Genomic DNA, 24,124 nt, shown 5'->3' on the forward strand with positions numbered 1-24,124 from the left:
TGAAGTGGGATAACATTGCGATCCCACTCGCTGCTGCCCCCCTCCCCACATGCTACATCCCTACCATAAGACACACCCACACTTTCCTCCCAAATTTTGAGAAAAAGTGTGTCTTATGGTCAGAAAAATACGGTATATAAATGAGGTATCACTGTAATCGTACTGACCCGAAGAATAAAACTGCTGTATCAATTTTACCAAACGTGGAACGGTATAAACGACCCCCCAAAAAAAAAAAGAAATTCATCAATAGCTGGTTTTTGGTCATTCTGCCTCACAAAAATCGGAATAAAAAGCGATCAAAAAAGTCACATGCCCGAAAATGGTACCAATAAAAAAGTCAACTCGTTCCGCAAAAAACAAGACCTCACATGACTCTGTGGACCAAAATATGGAAAAATTATAGCTCTCAAAATGTGGAGACGCAAAAAGTATTTTTTGCAATAAAAAGTGTCTTTTAGTGTGTGACAGCTGCCAATAAAAAAAAAAAAACACTATAAAAGTAAATCAAACCCCCCTTTATCACCCCCTTAGTTAGAGAGAAATAATAAAATTAAAAAAAATATATATATATATATATATATATATATATATATATATATATATATATATATATATATATATATATATATATATATATTTCCATTTTCCATTAGGGTTGGGGCTAAAGTTAGGGTTGGGGCTAAAGTTAGGGTTGGGGCTAAAATTAGGGTTTGGATTACATTTACGGTTGGGATTAGGGGTGTGGTTACGGTGTGTTTGGGTTAGGGTTTCAGTTACAATTGGGAGGTTTCCACTGTCTAGGCACATCAGGGGCTCTACAAACGTGACATGGTGACTAATCTCAATTCCAGCCAACTCTGCGTTGAAAAAGTAAAACAGTGCTCCTTCCTTTCCAAGCTCTCCCGTGCGCCCTAACAGGGGTATACCCCAACATATGGGGTATTGGCGTACTCAAGGCAAATTGCACAACAACTTTTGGGGTCCAATTTCTTCTGTTACTCTTGGGAAAATAAAAAATTGGGGGCAAAATTTCATTTTCATGAAAAAATATGATTTTTTATTTTTACAGCTCTGCATTATAAACTTCTGTAAAGCACTTGGTGGGTCAAAGTGCTCACCATATATCTAGATAAGTTACTTAGGTGCTCTAGTTTCCAAAATGGTGTCATTGTGGGGGGGGTTTCAATGTTTAGGCACATCAGGGGCTCTCCAAACACGACATGACATCCTCTTTCAATTCCAGTCAATCTTGAATTGAAAAGTCAAATGGAGCTCCTTCCCTTCCGAGCACAAATTTTACAACAACTTTTGGGGTCCAATTTCTCCTGTTACCCTTGGTAAAATAAAACAAATTGGAGATTAAGTAAAAAAAATTGTGAAAAAAAAGTTAAATGTTCGGTTTTTTTAAACATTCCAAAAATTCCTGAGAAACACCTGAAGGGTTAATAAACTTCTTGAATGTGGTTTTGAGCACCTTGAGATGTGCAGTTTTTAGAATGTTGTCACACTTGGGTATTTTCTATCATATAGACCCCTCAAAGTTAATTCAAATGTGATGTGGTCCCTAAAAAAAAAATTGTGTTGCAAAAATGAGAAATTGCTGGTCAACTTTTAACCCTTATAAATCCCTAACAACAAAAAATGTTGGTTCCAAAACTGTGCTGATGTAAAGTAGACATGTGGGAAATGTTACTTGTTACAGAACCCCCCAGCACCTAGAATATGTTATGCAGTTATTTGTATATATAATAGGTTCCATGTGAGATTTATGTCCCTAATGCATCAGCCCACAGGCTGTGCCCCTGGGCAGAGGAGACAAGATATCCCCCTTCTGACCTCTCCCACCTTTGTAATTCCCAAAGTAAATATCAGCAGGCTCTGGCCACCTGCAGCTATTGTAATGTATGTCTGGCCTGCCAATTTTGAATTGGCCTGCCCTCTGTATCTGTTGTGATATATATTCTGTGTTCTGTGAATAAAGGTTTGTGAGACTGGAAATACGTGGAGAAGCAGACATTTATATGCTCTCATGTAATCAAGGAATTCCAGCCAACGTCCTGCATTCAGACTCCAGCCAAAGCAAAGTGGACCTCCTGAAACACGGGGTGGTACTGAAAGAGGTACCCCAGCTTGGGAGACCCCGTTACACTAGTGAAATTGTTCTGTTTGCTATTGTGTGTTGTGGTTCAATAAAGTATTGCCACACTGTTTTACCTTAACCCTGTGTTGTCTGTGTAGTGTATTGCCCACGGGGAGATAGAGCAGGCGTTCAGTGGTATGAGCCATGGTCCATGCAGTCCTGCTAAAGACAGCCGGGCCAGCGGACGAGAGGGATATTAACCCCTGGCTGGAATTGAGATCGGACGCCATGTCGCGTTGGGAAAGCCCCTGATGTGCCTAAACAGTGGAAACTCCCCAATTCTAACTGAAACCCTAATCCAAACACACCCCTAACCCTAATACCAACGGTAACCCTAACCACACCCCTAAACCTGACACACCCCTAACTCTAATCCCAACCCTAATCCCAACCGTAAATGTAATCCAAACCCTAACTTTAGCTCCAACCCTAGCCCCAACCCTAACCCCAAACCCTAACCCCAGCCCTAACCCTAACTCTAACCCTAACCCTAATGGGAAAATAGAAATAAAAACATTTTTGTTTTATTTTATTATTTTTCCCTAACTAAGGGGGTGATGAAGGGAAGTTTGATTTACTTTTATAGCATTTTTTATAGCGGATTTTTATGATTGGCAGCCGTCACACACTAAAAGACGGTTTTTATAGCAAAAAAAGTTTTTGCGTCTCCACATTTTGAGACGTATAATTTGTCCATATTTTGGTCCACAGAGTCATGTGAGGTCTTGTTTTTTGCGGGACAAGTTGACGTTTTTATTGGTAACATTTTCGGACACGTGACAGTTTTTGATCGCTTTGTATTCCGATTTTTGTGAGGCAGAATGACCAAAAACCAGCTATTCATGAATTTCTTTTGGGGGAGGCGTTTATACCGTTCCACGTTTGGTAAAATTGATAAAGCAGTTTTATTCTTCGGGTCAGTACGATTACAGCGATATCTCATTTATATCATTTTTTTTATGTTTTGGTGCTTTTATACGATAAAAACTTTTATAGAATAAATAATTATTTTGGCATCGCTTTATTCTGAGAACTATAACTTTTTTCTTTTTTCTTTGATGACGCTGTATGGTGGCTCGTTTTTTGCGGGACAAGATGACGTTTTCAGCGGTTCCATGGTTATTTATATCCGTCTTTTTGATCGCGTGTTATTCCACTTTTTGTTCGGCGGTATGATGATAAAGCGTTGTTTTTTGCCTCTTCCCCCCCATCCCCCCCTACGGTGTTAACTGAAGGGGTTAACTAGTGATATTTTTTACACATGTGGAAATTTTTTTTTTCTTTTTTACTTTGTACCAGATCTGACTTACAGCACTGCAGGCTTACCAAGCGCCTGCTCTGAGCAGGCACTCGGTAAGCCACCTCCCTCCCTGCAGGACCCGGATGCCGCAGCCATCTTGGATCCGGGCACCTGCAGCGAGGAGGAGGTAAGAGACCCTCGCAGCAACGCGATCACATCGCGTTGCTCCGGGGGTCTCAGGGAAGCCCGCAGGGAGCCCCTCCCTGCGCGATGCTTCCCTGTACCGCCGGCACACCGCGATCATGTTTGATCGCGGTGTGCCGGGGGTTAATGTGCCGGGGGCGGTCCGTGACCGCTCCTGGCACATAGTGCCGGATGTCAGCTGTGATAATCAGCTGACACCCAGCCGCGATTGGTTTTGATTTTATATAACACTCCAGTGTTCCGAATGGTCATGGTTCGGACGCGTTTTGAGGCCATCCATAAGTTCCTGCATTACAACGATAATGCACGGTGTCCCGCACGAGATGACCCCACTTTTGACCGTCTGTTTTAAGTTCGGCCGGTCATCGAACACTTCAGCAAAAAGATTGGTAAAGTGTACGTGCCCCAAAGGGACATCTGTGTGGATGAGTCCTTGGTTCATTTTAAGGGGCAGCTCAGATTCCATCAATACCTGCCCAACAAGAGGGCCAGGCACGGAATCAAACGCTACAAGCTGTGTGAGAGTACCTCAGGATACAACTACAGCTTTAGAGTGTATGAAGGAAAGGAAAGCAGGATTGAACCGCCTGAGTGTCCTTCCATCCTGGGAGTGAGTGGGAAAAGTGTGTGGGATTTGGTGCACCCACTGCTGGATAAAGGTTATCACCTCTACACCGATAACTTTTATTCCAGCATCCAACTCTACAAATCCCTCTCTGCGCGAGGTACCGCAGCCAGCGGTACTGTCCGCAAAAATCAGAGAGGCCTCCCAAAGACGCTACTTGGGCAGATGCTCAGAAAAGATGAGAGCAAAGCCCAATGTAGCGAACACCTGCTGGTGGCCAAGTACAAGGACAAGAGGGATGTCCTTCTCTTGACCACCATACAAGGTGATGGCAGTGCCCTCAGCAGTGTACGAGGTACCTCTACACAGGTCAGCAAACCGGACTGTGTACTGGGGACAACAAAAACATGGGGCACATTAATCTCTCTGATCAACTCCTCCAACCGTACAGTGCTTTGAGAAAGGCCAAGGTGTGGTACAAAAAGCTGTCCGTGTACATTGTACAAATAGCAATGCTCAACGCTTTCCTGCTGTCTCGATGTGCACGCCACACCGATACGTCGTACCCTCAGTTCCAAGAGGTAGTGGTTAAGGCCCTGATGTTTGGCACAAGGGAAGGAGCGGGCACCAGTACTTCAGGAACTGAGGGTGCTCTTATCGTACCAGGTCAGCATTTTCCGGGGGTGGTCCCGCCAACTGATAGAAAAGGTAAGCCACAAAAAAGGTGCCGAGTGTGCTACGAAAGAGGAGTACGCAAGGACACCATCTATCAGTGCGACACCTGCCCCGACAAACCTGGCCTGTGTATGAAGGATTGCTTCAAATTGTACTACACCTCCATGCACTACTAATTTACTTTACAGGAACCAGTAGATTAGTTCCAAAGAGGGGGCACATCTAAGTAAGTTCGTTGTGGCTCTAGGTTCCAAATTGGTGTCACCTGTGGGTTTTTTTTACTGCTTAAGCACATCAGGGGCTCACCAAATGGAACATGATGCCCACAGACCATTCCATCAAAGTCTGCATTCCAAAACGTCACTACTTCCCTTCCGAGCCCTGAAGTGTGCCCAAACAGTAGTTTTCTCCCACATATCGGGTACCAGCGTACTCAGGACAGATTGGACAACAACTTTTGGGGTCCAATTGCTCCTGTTACCCTTGGGAAAATAAAAATTTGGGGACAAAGATAATTTTTGTGGGAATAAAATATAATTTTTTTATTTTCACGCCGGGCGTCATAAACTTTAGTGAAGCACTTGGGGGTTCAAAGTGCTCAACACACACCTAGATAAGTTCCGTAGGGGGTCTAGTTTCCAAATTGGGGTCACTTGTGGGGGGTTTCCACTGTTTAGGCACATCAGGGGCTCGCCAAACGTGACATGGCGTCCGATCTAAATTCCAACCAATTTTAGCTTGAAAATGTCAAACGGCGCTCCTTTCCTTCTGAGCCCTGTCATGCGCCCAAACAGTGGTTCCCCCCCACATATGGGGTATCAGCGTACTCAGGACAAATTGGACAACAACTTTTGAGGTCCATTTTCTCTTTTTACCCTTGGGAAAATAAAAAAAAATATTGCTGAAAGATCATTTTTGTGACTAAAGTTAAATGTTCATTTTTTCCTACCATGTTGCTTCACCTCGTGTGAAACACCTGAAGGGTTAATAAACTTCTTGAATGTGGTTTTGAGTACCTTGAGGGGTGCAGTTTTCAGAATTGTGTCACTTTGGGGTATTTTCTGCCATATAGACCCCTCAAAGTGACTTCAAATGTGAGGTGGTCCCTAAAAAAAATGGTTTTGTAAATTTTGTTGTAAAAATGAGAAATTGCTGGTCAACTTTTAACCCTTATAACTTCCCAGCAAAAAAAAATTTTTTTTTCAATTTTTTTCACAAATAAACGCAGGTAATATCAAAGAAATGTTACCACTATCATGAAGTATAATATGTCTCGAGAAAACAATGTCAGAATCATCAGGATCCGTTGAAGCGTTCCAGAGTTAGAACCTCATAAAGGGACAGTGGTCAGAATTGTAAAAATTGTCCCAGTCATTAATGTGCAAACCACCCTTGGGGGTAAAGGGGTTAAAGCACAATAAGATGACCCTACTCGTGAGAGCTTACAATCCACAATGAGGTGGGGGAGATAGAAAGTACAGGTGTGTATTTACAATAATGTATTTACAATGATGGTCCAACCATCTTCAGGGGGTGGGGGAAAGATGGAGATAGTGAATTGGGCTACACATACGCCCTTACACATAAAATTACTTTTTTAAGGGAACATGATAGGCCACTCTGAACACAGCAAATTGTTATTGGTCCTAATTTCTTGGGGTAGAGAATTCCAGAAGATTGGCACAGCGCGGGTTAAGTCTTGGAGTAGGGAGTGGGAGGTACGGATTAGTGCAGAGGTTAGTCAAAAGTCATTTGCAGTGGTCGGTTAGGCCAATAGACAGAGACAAGGGAGGAGATGTAAGGGAGTTCCGCACTGTGGAGAGCTTTGTGGGTGAGAACAAGTACTTTGAATTGGATTCAATAATGAATGGGCAGCCAGTGTAACGACTGGCAAAGAGCGGCTGTATCTGAATACCGATTAGCTAGATGAACAACCCTGGCTGCTGCATTAAGGATCGACTGGAGATGGGAAAGTCGTGTAACGGGGAGGCCAATTAATAGTGTTACAGTAGTCTTTACAGCGTTACAGTAACAAATGGAACAGCCTTCCGCTAGCTATATTTGGGAGAATATAGCTAGTCAGAATTACCAAACTCCCCATACTTCTATACTTATTTCCAACCATACCTCTTGTTATTTTACATATACAGGTGTTTCTAACAAAATTAAAATATCAAAAAGTTAATTTATTTCAGTTCTTTAATACAAAAAGTGAAACTCATTATACAGCATCATTACAAACAGAGATATATATACACACACACACACACACACACACACACACACATTGTGTTCCAAATTATTATGCAAGTAATATTTCCTCAAATTTTCTCTCAATTACCTATCTGAATTGCAGTCATTGTTATTTTCCAGACATCTACTATTGTAGTATATTTGCAATGTTTTGGAACAAACTGCCTATGAAAACAAAATCTTTTTGAAAAAAAATAAACACTCAAAGCATGTTCCAAATTATTATGCACAGCAGTTTTCAACCTTTTTTTTTTTAACAAAAAAAATGGTCAATTGTGAAGTTATAAGCATTATCAGCTTATTACAAAATGCAATCAAACAGTTTTCAAGTGAAAACTTTATTCTAGGTGATGTTACATTTGCACATAGGACCCCTTGTTCGAAAGAAGCTTCTGAACTCTCTCGTCCATTGAATTTGTCAGTTTTTGGATGGTTTCTGCTTCAATTGTTTTGCATGTGGACAGAATACCCTCCCAGAGCTGTTGCTTATATGTGAACTGCCTCCTGCCATCATAGACACTCCTTTTGATGATGCTCCAGAGGTTCTCAATGGCGTTGAGGTCAGGGGAAGATGGTGGCCACACCATAAGTTTGTCCTCTTTTATGCCCATAGCAGCCAGAGATGCAGATGTGTTTTTTTGCAGCAAGAGACGGTGCATTATCATGCATGAAAATGATCTTGCTGCGGAAAGCACGGTTCTTCCTCTTGAACCATGGCAGGAAGTGTTGTTTTAAAAACTCCACGTAGATTATGGAGTTCATCTTTACCCCATCAGGGATCATAAAGGGGCCGACAATCCCTCTCCCCATGATTCCAGCCCAAAACATTACTCCACCTCCTCCTTGTTGGCGCCTTAGCCGTGTTTTCATGGGGTGTTCATCAACCAGCCATCCTCCACTCCATCCATCTGGGCCATCGAGCATGCACGACACTCATCAGTGAACAAAACAGTTTGGAAGTCAGTCTTCATGTATCGTTTGGCCCACTGGAGCCGTTTCTGCTTGTGTGCAGTGGATAGAGGTGGTCGACAGGATGGCTTATGTACCTCTGAAGGACCCTGCATCTTGTTGTTCTGGGGACGTTGGAGGTACCAGCAGCTTCAAAAACTTGTATGCTGCTAAGACAAGCATTTCTGCAGCTGCTCTTTTAAAGGGCACCTGTCACCACGTTTTTGGAAGATGGGATAAAAATAGCGTTAAATAGGGGCAGAGGTGGGCGTTACATTAGTGTGTGTGTTATGCGTTTATTACCCACCTAAGTTGCCGAAATAACTTTGCAAAGTCTCCGTTTTCGCCTGTCAATCAGGCTGGTCAGGTCGCATGGGCGTTGTCTTCCCCCAGATTTGGCGTAGTTTTCCGTTGGTGGCGTAGTGGTGTGCGCATGCCCAAAGTCCGGAATCCTCTTCCAGGGGATTTAAAATAGCGCGGTGTTCGTTATTGCATTGGTGATCGGTGGGCGCGGCCATCTTCCTTTGGCCGCGCGTGCGCAGAAGCGGCGCTCTGCTGGCCGCGGCTTCAGGAAAATGGCCGCCGCGATATCCATCTGCGCACGCGCGGCATCCCGCGGCCATTTTCCTGAAGCCGCGGCCAGCAGAGCGCCGCTTCTGCGCACGCGCGGCCAAAGGAAGATGGCCGCGCCCACCGATCACCAATGCAATAACGAACACCGCGCTATTTTAAATCCCCTGGAAGAGGATTCCGGACTTTGGGCATGCGCACACCACTACGCCACCAACGGAAAACTACGCCAAATCTGGGGGAAGACAACGCCCATGTGACCTGACCAGCCTGATTGACAGGCGAAAACGGAGACTTTGCAAAGTTATTTCGGCAACTTAGGTGGGTAATAAACGCATAACACACACACTAATGTAACGCCCACCTCTGCCCCTATTTAACGCTATTTTTATCCCATCTTCCAAAAACGTGGTGACAGGTTCCCTTTAACCTTACGCAATTGCCTGTTGGAAAGAGTTCTCAATTTTTCCTTATCAGCACAAACACGTGTGTGCTGGGAATCAGCTACATACTTCTTGATTGTGCGATGATCACCATGGAGTGTCTTGGCAATGTTGATTGTAGTCATGCCTTGACCTAAATACTCCACAATTTGTTGCTTCTCAGCAGCCGACACATCCTTTTTCTTTCCCATTTTGGAAAAAAAATGTAGCCTGCTTAATAATGTGGAACAGCCTTCTTAAGTAGTCTTGCCTTTATTTGGACACACCTGCCAAACTAGTTTGCACAGGTATCTGCAATTGCTTTCAGTAATATAAAGAGCCCTGACACACAATTCAGCAGATTGGGACTTTACCAAGGGTTGACCAGCAGTGGACAACTCTTTTAAAGCAAAAACTTGTTCTAGTGTTAAGGGTTAAGGCAAGATTTGGTTACAATCAAGGAAAAATAACCACAGCTGTGGTTTGTTGCTGTGGCTAGGCAACAAGGCAAGCTTCTGTATGGAACAATAGTACATATGAAATGAGAAACAGGCCAAAATCAAACTTCAGTCTAATTCTTGATTCTTCCTGTCCATTTTTACCATCCTTGTATCTTTTGTTTTAAGCAAACTGTAACCGCACCCCAGGCACTATCTGACAGTGGAGCCCCAATGCACAGGGAGTGTAATTTAGTCCTGGGGGTGTGGGTACAGTCACGCTGTAAACACACTGACAGGTGACAGAAACCATTCCAAAATTAAATTAATTTCCTTTAAGCAGCGGAGCTCCAAGTGCTGGCGCCGGGAAGTCTCAGAACATTGTTAACCTGCAGATTAACCCCGTATCTACAGGATAAGTCTATGTTAACAAATTGTATTTTTTGCTACTTTTGGGCTATGTGCACACTTAGGATTTTTCGGTTTTTGAGTTTTTTTCGCTATAAAAACGTGATAAAACAGCGAAAAAAGAGCACACATTAAGCATCCTAATGCAATTCGATATTTTTGTGCACATGTTGCATTTTTTTCCCGCGGTGGGATTCCGCACACATAGGAACGCATTGATCCGCTTACTTTCCGCATGTGGCTATGCCCACCATGCGGGAAGTAAGCGGATCATGTGCGGTTGGTACACAGGGTGGAGGAGAGGAGACTCTCCTCCAGGCCCTGGGAACCATATAATTGTTAAAAAAAAAAAAGAATTAAAATAATAAATCGTGATATTCTCACCTTCTGTCGTCCCTCGCAGCGTTCCCGCTCCTAGCGATGCTTCAGTTCACACCGATGCTTTGCGGTAATGACCTGTGATGACGTGTGGTCTTGCGAGACCGCTACGTAGTCTGAGGTCATTGCCGCTAGGCATTATTGGGAACAGGAGCATCACGAGGAGGGGGAACGTTGCGTGGGACGCCGGAAGGTGAGAATATTACGATTTATTATTTGTTTTTTTTATTATTTTTAACATTAGATCTATTTACTATTGATGCTGCATAGGCACCATCAATAGTAAAAAGTTGGCCACACTTGTTAAACACTATGTTTGACAAGTGTGACCAACCTGTCAGTTTTCCAAGCGATGCTACAGAACGCTTGGAAAACGCTAGCATTCCGCGGCAATTCTGGACGTGTGCACATAGCCTTGTAATGCAAATTTTCAGCTGCGTTTCACAGTTCCAGCAAAGTCAAAGTTTCTGAAATCTTATTATCTTATCGTAGTTTTTTTTTCCCTGACTTTTTTGTCAAAAAGAGTTTGTTTTTTTTTCAAAATTCAGAATGTCACTTCTTTCAGCGTTTTTTTTTTTTTTTTTTTTTTCAATTGAAAGCAACGCATAGCACAAAAACGCTGCTAAAACTAAGCAAAAAATGCAGGTATCCGGTATTGCTGCGTTTTTGGTGCCAAAACCTGATAAAACTGAATTTTTATGCACTAAACTTTATCAGCACGCACGAGAGACGAATGTACCTTGACTAAAAAAAGCAGTAAAAGAAAAAGCAGCAAAAGCTAGGCAAAACCAGCTTTTAGTAAGTAGCTTAAAATTGGCATAAACAAGCCGCAGCAAAAACATGTGTGAACATAGCCCAAGTTGTTTTTTTTTTTTTTTTTTTTTCAAGTGAAAGGTCCTCTAATAAACAGAGGCAAAAAAGTCCCCTAAGTAATTATCTGTAATGTGTGGGGGACACAATCCCCCTCTTAAAAGTTATTGGCAGTAATATTATACAGATGGATTTTTTACATATGAAAATACTTTTTTTTTTTGTTAGGGCGACACGGAACAAGAATAAATTAGTAAGCATATATAAAATATTGATTTTTTTTGTGTGTATTTTTATGAGATTTCCTTTTCATTATTGTCACACAATTATGTGACAATAAGGAAACAGAACAGTTATGAATTCTCAAACTCTATAAGAGAATAAAAAAAGACAGCTGAAACGAAGATGAAAATAATAAATGCACACATTTTACTTACACTGAGGAATGGATTTCTTAAACTCTTCTCGAACTGTTTTATCAAGTCTATTACAAAGTGAGCCAGAAAGAGAATGAGAAAGCTGCTGTAAAAGATATTCTTGTAGTTGACTATTTCTCTGTTGTCCATCACTTAGGATCCGATCTAACCTCCTTTCTGCAAAATCTTCAGTTAAGGATTTTATATTTTATGTTCTTAATTATTTGTTTTCAAGACATAAAAGATTATTTAATCAGACTACGTAATAAAGGTTCATAAAATCAATGTGCAGAACGTATATTTACTCTTTCCCAAGGTGGACAGTTTTCAATTTTGCATTTTATTTTTTCTCCTTTTCTTCCAAGAGTCAATTTTTTTTTGTTTGCCAGCATACTCGTTTTAAACCTTGTTTTTTACTGAATGAGCAGTTTTGAATAAAACAAGTAAAAAAAAAAAAAAAATCCAAGTGCAGTGCAACTTAAAAGGAACCTGTCACCAGGATTGGTCAATATAAGAAATGGCCACCACCTTTCAGGGCTGATAAACAGCATTCTATAATGCTGTATATCTGCCCCCAACTTAACCTGTAAAAGAAGAAAAAGAAACGTTAGTTTAATCACCAGCAGGGATGTCTGATACTATGGGTGTCTGTGTTCTTGGTCCAGCACCTCCAATTTTCTTACGATCACAATCCTCCTTCTTGCTTCGTGTGAATGACGTGTCCCTATATTATCCACATAGTTTGCTCGGAATCGTGCTCCTGTGCAGGCGCACTTCTCTGCTCAGTCTGGGGCAGAGAAAAAGAACTGCAGTACACAGGCACCAGGAAAGGTCAAAGAGTGGCACATGCGCACTGCAGTACTTTTCTCTGCCCTTAACCCCTTCATGACCTTGGGATTTTCCGTTTTTCCGTGTTCGTTTGTCACTCCCCTCCTTCCTAGAGCCATAACTTTTTTATTTTTCCGTCAATTTGGCCATGTGAGGGCTTATTTTTTGCGGGACGCGTTGTACTTTTGAACGACATCATTGGTTTTAGCATGTCGTGTACTAGAAAAGGGGAAAAAAATTCCAAGTGAGGTGAAATTGAAAAAAAAGTGCAGTCCCACACTTGTTTTTTGTTTGGCTTTTTTGCTATGTTCACTAAATGCTAAAACTGACCTGCCACTATGATTCTCCAGGTCAGTACGAGTTCATAGACACCTAACATGACTAGGTTATTTTTTACCTAAGTGGTGAAAAAAATTTCCAAACTTAGAGAAAAAAAAATGCGCCATTTTCCGATACTCGTAGCATCTCCTTTTTTCATGATCTGGGTCGGTTGAGGGCTTAATTTTTGCGTGCCGAGCTGACGTTTTTAATTATAGCATTTTGGTGCAGATACGTTCTTTTGATCGCCCGTTATTGCATTTTAATGCAATGTCGCGGCGACCAAAAAAAACGTAATTCTGGCATTTCGAATTTCTTTCTCGCTACGCCGTTTAGCGATCAGGTTAATGCTTTTTTTTATTGATAGATCGGGCGATTCTGAACGTGGCGATACCAAATATGTGTAGGTTTGATTTTTTTTTAATTGATTTATTTTGATTGGGGCGAAAGGGGGGTGATTTAAACTATTATATTTTTTTTAATGTTTTTCACATTTTACATAGCAGCGATCTGCTGTTCGTCTCAAGGACCTCTATGGTTACTATTGTGAAGCATCACCGACCTCCGATCATGTGACGGGGGTCAGCGATGCCATCATTTCCGGCCGCCCGGCTGGATGGGGTAGTTAAATGCCGCTGTCTGCGTTTGACAGCGGCATTTAACTAGTTAATAGGCGCGGGCAGATCACGATTCTGCCCGCGCCTATTACGGGCACATGTCAGCTGTTCAAAACAGGCTTTGATGCGGGCTCACAGCCGGAGCCTGCATCAAAGCGGGGCTTCTGACCTCGGACGTACTATCCCGTCCGAGGTCAGAAAGGGGTTAAGAGTATGTGCAGACGTTGCAGATTTGACTGCGGATGCGCAGCGGATTTGGCCCTGTGGATCCGCAGCAGTTTCCCATGCGTTGTACAGTACCATGTTAACCTATGGAAAACCAAATCCGCAGTGCACATGCTGCGGAAAATTCTGCGCAGAAACGATGCATTTTATTTTCCGCAGGATGCCAATTCTTTGTGTGGATTCCGCAGCGTTTTACAGCTAATCCATTCTAGGATTCTGCAGGTATGAAAATGCAGGTGAAATCCGCAAAAAATCTTCAATAAATCCGCAGGTAAAAAGCAGGTCATTTTACCTGTGGATTCTGCAGAATCCACGAGGAAAAACCCGCAAACGAATCCGCAACGTGTGTACATACCCTAACAATGTTAGAGAGCACAGGAGCACGATGCCGAGGAGACTGTATGGATGACGTAGGGATATTTCATTCACACTAAGCAAGAAGGAGGAAGGCATCGCAAGAAGAAGGGAGGAGCCGGGGGAAAAAAAAAAAAAGAGTGGCACATTCTTCAGATCTGACCGCCCCACAGGTGAGTATAATAAAAGTTATTTTTCTAGTCTTCCAGGTCGGGCTGGAAGAATGCGGTTTGTCAGCCCTGAAAGATGGTGGCAGAATCTCATATAGCCAAACCTGGTGACAGGTTCGCTTTAATTTTGGGGTTTATTACCATCCTTCAGTGTGACAAAGTTTGGTAGAGTTTTCAAGACACAGCGATATTATAAGTCACACTCCAAATTTTGGGGAGGATAATAGGATGTCTTTTTATATTTTACAAAATGGTGATGCGCATTATAATCCACCTTTGATTAACTGGGGGCAGCAGTGGTGGAGAGGGGTCCCAGGTGGTAGGGACAGTGCTGGCGGGGGCAGGAGATTCTAAGGGCCCCAGGATGGTAGAGGGTGATGTTAGATGGAGGTAGGAGAGGAGCTATACTGTGGGCCTATACTACAGGCGCCAGACTAGTAGGAGGTGGTGTGGGGACTCTGCTGAAATTTTTTGAAAGCCCAGAGCCCCTGCACTTTCCAATGCAGTGTACTTTTAACCCAGCTGTTCTATTCATTTCCACTATACACTTGTACTGCTCAGGTCATTTTTGACTGTTTTAGCTACTTACATTTTTTTTTTTAATACCTGTTGCATTATTATACTGTATGTAAACATGGTTGGTCATTATAAAAAAAAAAAAAACGTAAAAAACTCAATTTTTTAATTTATTTTGTGCTTATAAAGGTTACAAGGGCTTATTGAATTCTGCACAGAAATTACAAATTACAGCTTAACTATAACAACTACTAATACTACTATAACAACTATAACTAAGAGTAACTATAACTAAAATTAACTATAGTATAAAATTTAACTGCGCGCAAACATTTTAAAAAAAATAGTAATAGTAAATAGTAAAAAATAATTAAAAAAAACACTGTTGTGTCTTGGGTGAAATAAAACATGGAACTATGTACACCACCTCTTTTGCTGTGAATACCTTGTGGAAGCTCAGGCTTGTTTTTTCAACAAAGGAGTCTGATATATCCTGGACCTCTATATGCCTCCCTTCCCCACCACAGTGTTTTTACCATGTGCCTTATGTACTTAGTCCTGCCAATAAAGCTCATTTGCATTTGAATTTGAAATGGCTGGCTGAACTGCTTACTTACTGATAAGATAAGAAAAAGAAACACCAGACACCACCCTCTGGGCTCCAACACCACAAGGTCTGCTTTGCACAGAGAACCAGCACAAGGAAAATAAAAAAAGCAGGGTAAATAACATACAGAGAAAAAAAATTGCACAGAATTGTACTGAAAGCCAATGCGTATGGTTTGTACTGAAAGCATGTGTAAATCTGCAAGTAAAGCAACTGTTTACTTCATAAACAATAGTAGATGCAATAAGTAGTATCAAAAGAAATTATAACATTTGTTTTACTCAAAATGGCTGAAATAGCATAAAATGCTATTCGGTCATTTTTGACCGGGAACCGTACAAGTGTAAAAAAAAATGTGGCGCAAAAACTAAACACAAAAAAAATGGTACCCTTAGAAATAACCCTCTAAGGCCGGTTTCACACGTCAGTGGCTCCGGTACGTGAGGTGACAGTTTCCTCACGTACCGGAGACACTGACACACGTAGACCCATAAAAATCAATGCATCTGTGCAGATGTCATTGATTTTTTGCGGACCGTGTCTCCGTGTGCCAAACACGGAGACATGTCAGTGTTCGTGGGAGCGCACGTTTTACACGGACCCAATAGAGTCAATGGGTCCGCGTAAAACACGGACCTCACACGGACATTCTCCGTCTGGGGTCCGTGTGCGTGCAGGAGACAGCGCTACAGTAAGCGCTGTCCCCCCCACATGGTGCTGAAGCCGGTATTCATATCTTCCCTGTAGCAGCGTTTGCTATAGAGAAAATATGAAGAATAGTGTTAAAAATAAAGATTTAGGTGTCCGCCGCCCCCCCACCCCCTGTGCGCCCCCCCGCTGGTCAGAAAATACTTACCCGCTCCCTCGCTCCTTCCTGGTCTGGCCGCGCCTCCTACTGTATGCGGTCACGTGGGGCCGATCATTTACAATCATGAATAGTCGGCTCCGCCCCTATGGGAGGTGGAGCCACATATTAATGACTGTAAATGATCGGGCCCACGTGACCGCATGCAGGAGAAGCCGCGGCCAGAACAGGAAGGAGCGACAGCCGACGGGGGACCCGGGTAAGTATTTTCTGACCAGCGGGGGGGGGGGCGCACAGGGGGTGGGAGGGCGGCGGACACATAGATCTTTATTTTAAACACTATTATTCATATTTTCTCTGCAGCAAACGCTACTGCAGAGAGGATATGAATCGCGGCTTCAGCATGATGCAGAGTGGGTACCACACGCTCCGTGTGGTACCCACTCGCCATACGGGCGGCACACGTGTGCCGCACGTATGGCCTCCGTGAGTTCCCAGGCACACGGACACGGATAACTCCGGTACCGATTTATTCCGGTACCGGAATTATCTGGACGTGTGGGACAGCCCTAATTAGGAAAATAGAAGTTACCATAAGTTTCAGAATCGCATAATTAATTTTTAAAAAAAATATCAAAGTTCAAAAACGGTCATTTTTGACCGAACAGAACAGCAGGGTTAAACCTCGGGCAATGATGACTACCGTATTCCACATCTAATGCAAAAGGCCTTCAGGAAGTGTTACATAATTACAGAGGTTGAAAAAAGACCTAGGTCCATCAAGTTCAACATTTCTCCATAAATTGAACATTCTGTCACTAATTTAACTATAACCAGCAAAGTTATGTTCATCAAGGATATTGTCTAGGGCCACTTTTTTTTCTAAACTGTTATAGTGTCTGCTATTACTACCTTTTGTGGTAGAGCACTCCACAGCCTGACTGCTCTAACTGTAAAGAACCATCTCCAGTTTAGCTGTCGGAATCACCTTTATTCCACCCGTAATGAGTACCTCCTAGTCCTCAGTATGGTCTTTGGAAGGAAAATGTCATGTGCCAGTGTTTTGCACTGGCCACACATACAGCTCTGGCAAAAATTAAGAAACCACTGCAAAATGTTCAGTTTGTCTATTTTTTCTCTTTATATGTATTTTTTGAGCAAAACGTAAATTGTTATTTTATTCTATAAACTACTGACAACATGTCTCGGAAGTTCCAAGCAATAATGTTTGTATTTATTTTCTGAAAATGAGAAATGGTCAAAATAACAAAAAAATGCATTGCTTGCAGACCTCAAATAATGAAAAAAAAAAAAAAAAGTTCATAATCATTTAGATAAATATAGGGAGAATGGTGTGCACTCAGGTCGTAGGACAGTGAGGTGCTGGTAAGCTGACCATAAGGTCAAGTCTATCATAGGAAAACTCTCCAAGCCTCCGTCCAGGACAGCACAGCAAGGCGCGGGATGCGCCACTGACCCCACAGAAGACCCCCTTCAGGTACATACACGGCGCCACCTCTCCTTCCTCTGCTGGTCAATTCCGGCCGCTTTTACCTGGTAACCCTTGGTTACCATTCACTTACCCTCTTATCTCTACCTAATCTACAGGCCCACTATGAACAGTACGGCCCTCCTTAAATAGGTTACGTTTACCTGGGACAGCAGGCCTTACTGGCCTCACTATAAAGTAGTATACTCTGCTTGCAATGACCTTTTCATGAGTAGGGTTCCTCTGTTTTACATTAGTGTGGGCACCCCTAATGGGACACTTTTTTAGCACCCAGAACCATCCATTGTGTAACCCATATATTGCCTTTACACATAGAGGCATCACATTGTTCATAGTATTTTATTACTATGCCCGGAATAACACCTCACTACCAGTTTGGTTGTACATAATATTCCACTAACACACGTGTCTGGTACCCATTCTTTACTGATAGGATCTCTATTCTATACTCTCTTGAGTTATATTTAATAACACTGTAATCTTGTCACTGCGATAGGTTATGCTCTATAAAACCGGGATCGCTTGGTCCTCCTCCACTACTGCCACCTTTATGCATGTATATCAAAGGACTAGAGGTAAACTTTGTATAGTCTATTATCAGGATTTTTGCACCATATGGCAGTATTGTTTTGCTGCTCCTGATTGTATGACCATTGTCATCCTTTTGAGTTGTTTTGTATATAATAACTTTGCTTGTTCTCTCTTTTCTTTTGGCGATTTATTTTATTATTTTTTTTAGTTGTCTATGTAATTTTGCCAAATGTATGACAAACAATTATTTATAAAGTTTCTTTGCTTTTTTCAGTAACCCCATGAATAAGACCCGGGAGGGTCGAAACGTCGGGTTTTGCTCTATCAATGTGGCAAATTATCACTCTGTTTTTTCTTGAATAAAATTGGCATAAACCTTTTTTTGCATCATACCAGTATTGAGTGTGCGGTAATTTTTTTTTCCTATCATAATCATTTAGAAACAACAATACTAATGTTTTAACTCACGAAGAGTTCAGAAATCAATAACCAATAACCATGAGTGGAGAAAAAGTTCATTCATATTCTCTGAAAAAAGGCCAAGAAAGCAAAAATTCTGCTGGGGTTTGTAACTTTTTTTTAGCACAACTGTACCTGCTGACAGATTCTCTATACCATAACAAACAAGGCCTCCATTAAAGTTTATCGCTGTTATTTTTTCAGAGATTTCTTGAATCCTGATGACAGTGTATTTCTGTCAAAAGTTTATTTGCTGGTATCATACCTTGATTAGGTATTTTTGGTTCAGGAAGGACTTAACACTTTTGAAGTATGTATCAAATAATTATTGTGTTTGTCATTTATTTATGCTATTTTCCATCTTTACTTTTAGCTTGTTTGTTATTCTGTTGTAGACCCAATTCTATATTTTAGAATATGTTGCAACACAAATATGCTGCAGGTTTTTGCTGCCATTTCATAAAATTGCTGCATTTTGGCCACCATTTTGAAATCTGCAGCATCAATGTTGCTTTTTCATTGAGGTTTCAGAAAAACTTAAAAAAAAAAAAAAATGCATATGGTGTGAACATACACCTTAAAAGAAATCTGACTTCAGGACGTTTCTGTAATCTAAGAGCAGCATGATGAAAACCCTAATTCTAGCAATATGTCACTCACTTACTGGGCTACTTTGTGCCTTTTTGATAAAATCCCCGTTTACAATTTTTTTGCTAATAAAACATTGATTTTATTGAAACAACAAATTAGTAAATGACATCACTGGAATAAGGCTCTCAGCCGCTATACCATGCTGTTGACAGATTACATAGTGAACAACTGCTGACAGATTACCTTTCAAGTCTTAACCTCACCATCATCGATCCTTCACCCTTTGTGTGTGACAATTATTGTTTTATTGATTCTCGGAAAAAAATATATTTGCTTCTACTAAATCTGACAATGATTGGATAACCCCCTAATATGGTTATCAAGCATGGTATTGAAAAGGAGAATAAAAACAAAGCACTATAGGGTACGCCAAAAACCAGATATTAGTCAATGCGGGTGCAAAAACCATGCATGGAAAAATGAACCATGAAAAGACCAAGCAATAAATGGTTTGCACACCTGAATATCAAATATATAAATCACAATTTATTAGGGAAACTACACACACACTAAATCTTAAAACCATTAAAAAACACATACAAAATCAAATCACAACACCCCTGGCCCAATATACAGTACATATGTAATGATAATGCAACCTCCTACTGCACTATAACACTGGTATATGAAACCATGTGTATATATCACGTCCAATAAACAGGCAATAATTATAATAGAATCAAAACATGAGGAAGCATACACATGTATACAAATGTCCAAATGTAGCTAAATAGAGAATAGTGAACCCCTATTTATTAGGAGGCCATAAATGCCCAAACTCGGGACAAATAACCCATGTCTATAGCAAAAAACGAGAAAGCTATAAAAGAGAGCCTTAACAAAAAGAAGCGAAGGAGAATTAAGCTTAATTGTTGTATGCAAGATCAATTCTAGATTCCGTTTTTGGCACTGAATAACAAAAACAGAGTAACATTACACCAGTGTAGCAACCACCCTAACAGAATATGGATGAACTACAGAAAATGTGACCGCTCAATGGCTAGTCTCAACTGGACACAAGTCAAATCATTCTCCAGTAACAGCAGTGTTGACAATCCTGGAATGACACCACTGAAGGAGGGGATTATTTTTTGTTTTTATTCATATGGGGTCCTGAATTAAACTGCGGTTGTATAGTGTATATATTTTTTTTTAATTGTGAAAATTTGATTTACTTTTTTACCATCATTAAAGATAAGAAAAAAATCTAAACATATTTGATATTGATGCATAAAAATGTCGAACTAAAATATATAATTATAGAAACCATATATTAAACACCAGTGAAACAAAAATTGTACCACCTCAAGTTGCAATTTTTTAATCACAGTACTTCCTTCTCCAAAAACAAAATAAAAAAATAGAAAAACATAATATGGCATCCATCGATAAAAACTGTCAATGTGAAGAAAATATGCTCTCCTGCAGCTCAATAGATGTAAAAATAAACTGGTCTCAGAAAATGGAATCAGAAAATTATATTTATTACTATCAAGTCAGGCATCTTTTCCGAGTCACTGATATATGAGCTACTAGTGCACTGTGTACTTACATAAATGGGTTTAATTGGTATCAAATGTCTGCGGTTAAACGTTTCCCACTCAAGATGTATCCATATGTCCCTGTGACCAGGTATCTATTGACACGGGGACGTAAGGATACGGTCCTGGCGATTTCCGTGCACAGAGGCCGTGCGTGTTCGTTTGCCACCGGGTGTCAGCTTATTCTGCATCGGTTCTGGCACTTTAACCCCCTAAATGCAGCCTATTGAACTCGATCGTAGCATGCCAGGAGCAGGCAGAGGGACGAAATCCCCTCTGCTCTTTGATCAGATACTCATATGTCATGGTGGAGACCCGTTAGTTGCCATTGTGATTCGATGCTATCATGATGACATTCAAGTCACTATAGCTGGCAAAGTTCCTTGATCATAATCAGAGCATGATGAAGCAACACTGCTTCTCAGTGCAGCACTGACACTTTGCATAGCATAGGAATGCTACTTCATCTCCATGCTATACAAGCGATCAGCCTGCAAAAAATAAAACTTCCATAGTGAGACAAAGTAAAAAAGTTAAACAAAAAAGTAAAAACACAAATTTGTAAACCTAAAATGAATAAAATCAAAATATTCTGTACCCATGAATAAATACTTATATAAAAAAAAATTATAAACAATAAAAGTAAACATTTAGTATCGCCGTGTCTGGAATGACCGAACCTATGAAACTGTCCCAACTAGTTAACCACTTTAGTGAACACCATAAAAAAAAAAAAAAAAAAAAATTAAGAACAAGGCAAGAAAAAAGATCTATCCACATACAACCTAACAAATACTGAAATAAGATGCAATAAAAAAGAAATATAAATCAACATGGTACCTCTCAAAACGTCATCTTGTCCCGCAAAAACAGGGATTTTTGCGTACTCACCATAAAATCCTTTTCTCCAAGCCAATCATTGGGGGATACAGGACCATGGGTGTTATGCTGCTGCCACTAGGAGGACACTAAGTAATAATGAAAGAATAGCTCCTCCCCTGCAGTATACACCCTCCTGCTGGCTCCAAGTGAACCAGTTCGGTAACAAAGCAGTAGGAGCTTAACATTTAACCAGGATGAACTAGGTCAAAACCAAGCCAACGCAGAAACCAAAGCCGTTAGGCTAACAGGGTGGGTGCTGTGTCCCCCAATGTTTGATCGGAGAAAAGGATTTTACGGTGAGTACACAAAAATCCCTGTTTCTCCTACGCCTCAGTGGGGGACACAGGACCATGGGATGTCCTAAAGCAGTCCCTGTGTGGGGAACAATCAACTGTAATTGCTCCTTGTACCCACAGGTTACAGATGAGGCACAGCCGCCTGCAAAATTTGTCTGCCAACGGTCGCATCTGCTGAGGCCTGAGAATGAATATGGTAATGTTTTGTAAACGTATGCAGACTGGGCCAGGTCCCAGCTCTGCAAATTTGTGCTGTCGAAGCTTGGTGCCAGATGGCCCAAGACGCAACCAGTGACCGAGTGGAATGAGCCTTAATCCCTGCTGGGACAGAATGACCTCTGACACGGTAGGACTCCTGAATAGCTGAATGAATCCATTTGGCTATTGTCGCCTTGGAAGCGGGAAACCCTTTCATTGGCCCTTCCGGGAGCACAAACAGGGCATCTGTGGAAGGACGCCGTCTGCGAGATGTATCTCTTGAGAGCTCTCACTAAATCAAGTGTGTGGAGGGCCTTCTCGATGTGCTGTACTGGTGCGGGACAGAGAGATGGTAAGACAATCTCCTGATTGAGATGAAAGTATGAGACAACTTTTGGCAAAAAGGACGGGGATGTTCTCATAACCACCTTATCCTGATGAAAATTCAGGAACGGAACTTGACAAGACAAAGCCGCCAGCTCTGAGAATCGTCTAATGGATGTGACCGCAACCAGGGAGGCAACCTTCCATGAAATAAAGGACAGGGAAACCTCCTGCAGAGGTTCGAAAGGAGCTTCTTGCAAGACTCCGATGACCAGATTAAGGTCCCATGGTTCCAACGGCATCTTATAGGGCGTAAACCCTATGGGAGACTCCCTGAATGAACGTCTTCACTTGTAATCTGTTGGCAATCCTGCGTTGGAACAGAACGGACAGGGCTGAAATCTGCCCCTTGAGAGAACTAAGGGCGAGACCTAAGTCCAAACCCATTTGTAAAAATTTGAGGATGGAAGGAATGGAAAATTCAAGAGGAGAACGTCCCCGGTCGTTGCACCAGGAAAATAAAGTTTTCCAAGTGTGATAATAAATGCGCATAGATGTAGGCTTTCTGGCGCTGATCATAGTAGAGATGACTTCCGGAGAGAAACCTGCCTGGGCTAGAACCCAGGACTCAACGGCCATGCCGTCAAACACAGGGACTCGGAGTTCTGGTGGTAAATGGGGACCTGTGGTAGCAGGTCTGCGTGATTCGGTAATCGCCAGGGAACATTGGCCACTAGTTGAACTAGTTCCGCGTACCACGCCCGGCGTGGCCAATCTGGTGCAATCAGGATTACCGGTACTCCCTCTGCTCTAATCTTGATGACTCTCGGCAGTAAGGGCAGCGGGGGAAATATGTACGGAAGCCGAAAATGATGCCACGGGAGTACGAGTACATCTGATCCGATGGCTGCTGGATTGTGGAACCGAGCTAGAAAGTCGGGAACTTTGGAATTTAGCCGTGAGGCCATCAGATCCACGTCCGGAGTTCCCCAACGACAGCAGATCTGGTGGAAGATCTCCGGATGGAGAGACCAATCCCCGGAGTCGAGGCCTTGACGACTGAGGAAATCTGCCTCCCAATTGTCCATTCCCGGAATGTGAACCACAGATATCATTGAGCGGTTTTCCTCAGCGCAACAGAGAATGTAGCCTACCTCGTTCATGGCTGCCATGCTACAGGTTCCCCCGTCGGTTGACGTATGCCACTGCAGTGGCATTGTCCGACTGAATCCTGATGGGACGACCCGCCAGGAAGGGATGGAATTGGAAAAGCACTAACCTGATTGCCCGAATTTCTAAGATGTTGATCGGAAGGGCTTGATTCTTGAAGTGAACAGCGGTGAGCAGTGTGATGTAAGAACATCGCTCCCCAGCCTAGAAGAATGGCATCTGTTGTCACAACTAGCCAATGTACTGGAAGAAAAGACTTCCCTTGATTCAGGGAGGACTTTAATTTTCACCACCTGAGAGACTGTCTGACTCGCTGAGGAAGGAAGAACCGACGATCGAGGGAGAACGGGTTCCTATCCCAAACAGTCAGGAGGGCATGCTGTAAGGGACGGAGGTGTAATTGGGCAAATGGAACCGCCTCCATAGCTGCTACCATCCTGCCAGGAACGCTCATACTGACGCGCAGAGAGTGAGTGCGAGGTTGAGAGAGCTTCTGAGCTTCCCGCTGTAAGGCTGAGATCTTTTCCGGGGGAAGAAGCACCAACCCCTAGGATGAGTCCAGTATCATTCCTAGAAAGGAAATTCGCTGAGCAGGTACTGGGGAAGATTTTATGAAGTTTGTCTTCCAACCCAGGCGAGAAAGAGAATCTATT

General features: G+C 42.1%; 1 protein-coding gene across 3 annotated transcripts in view; it reads right to left on the reverse strand.

Moving 5' to 3' along the window:
• EDC4 (enhancer of mRNA decapping 4) overlaps positions 1–24,124 on the reverse strand; it is a 1,216,007-nt gene that overhangs the window by 535,284 nt on the left and 656,599 nt on the right. For all 3 annotated transcript variants that reach the window (XM_077288123.1, XM_077288125.1, XM_077288126.1), the window contains one exon: positions 11,491–11,646. In XM_077288123.1, the coding sequence (XP_077144238.1) occupies positions 11,491–11,646 (156 nt within the window). The remainder of the gene's footprint in view (positions 1–11,490; positions 11,647–24,124) is intronic.

The sequence above is a fragment of the Ranitomeya variabilis genome, chromosome 2, assembly GCF_051348905.1.
Source record: "Ranitomeya variabilis isolate aRanVar5 chromosome 2, aRanVar5.hap1, whole genome shotgun sequence".
Classification (NCBI taxonomy): domain Eukaryota; kingdom Metazoa; phylum Chordata; class Amphibia; order Anura; family Dendrobatidae; genus Ranitomeya; species Ranitomeya variabilis.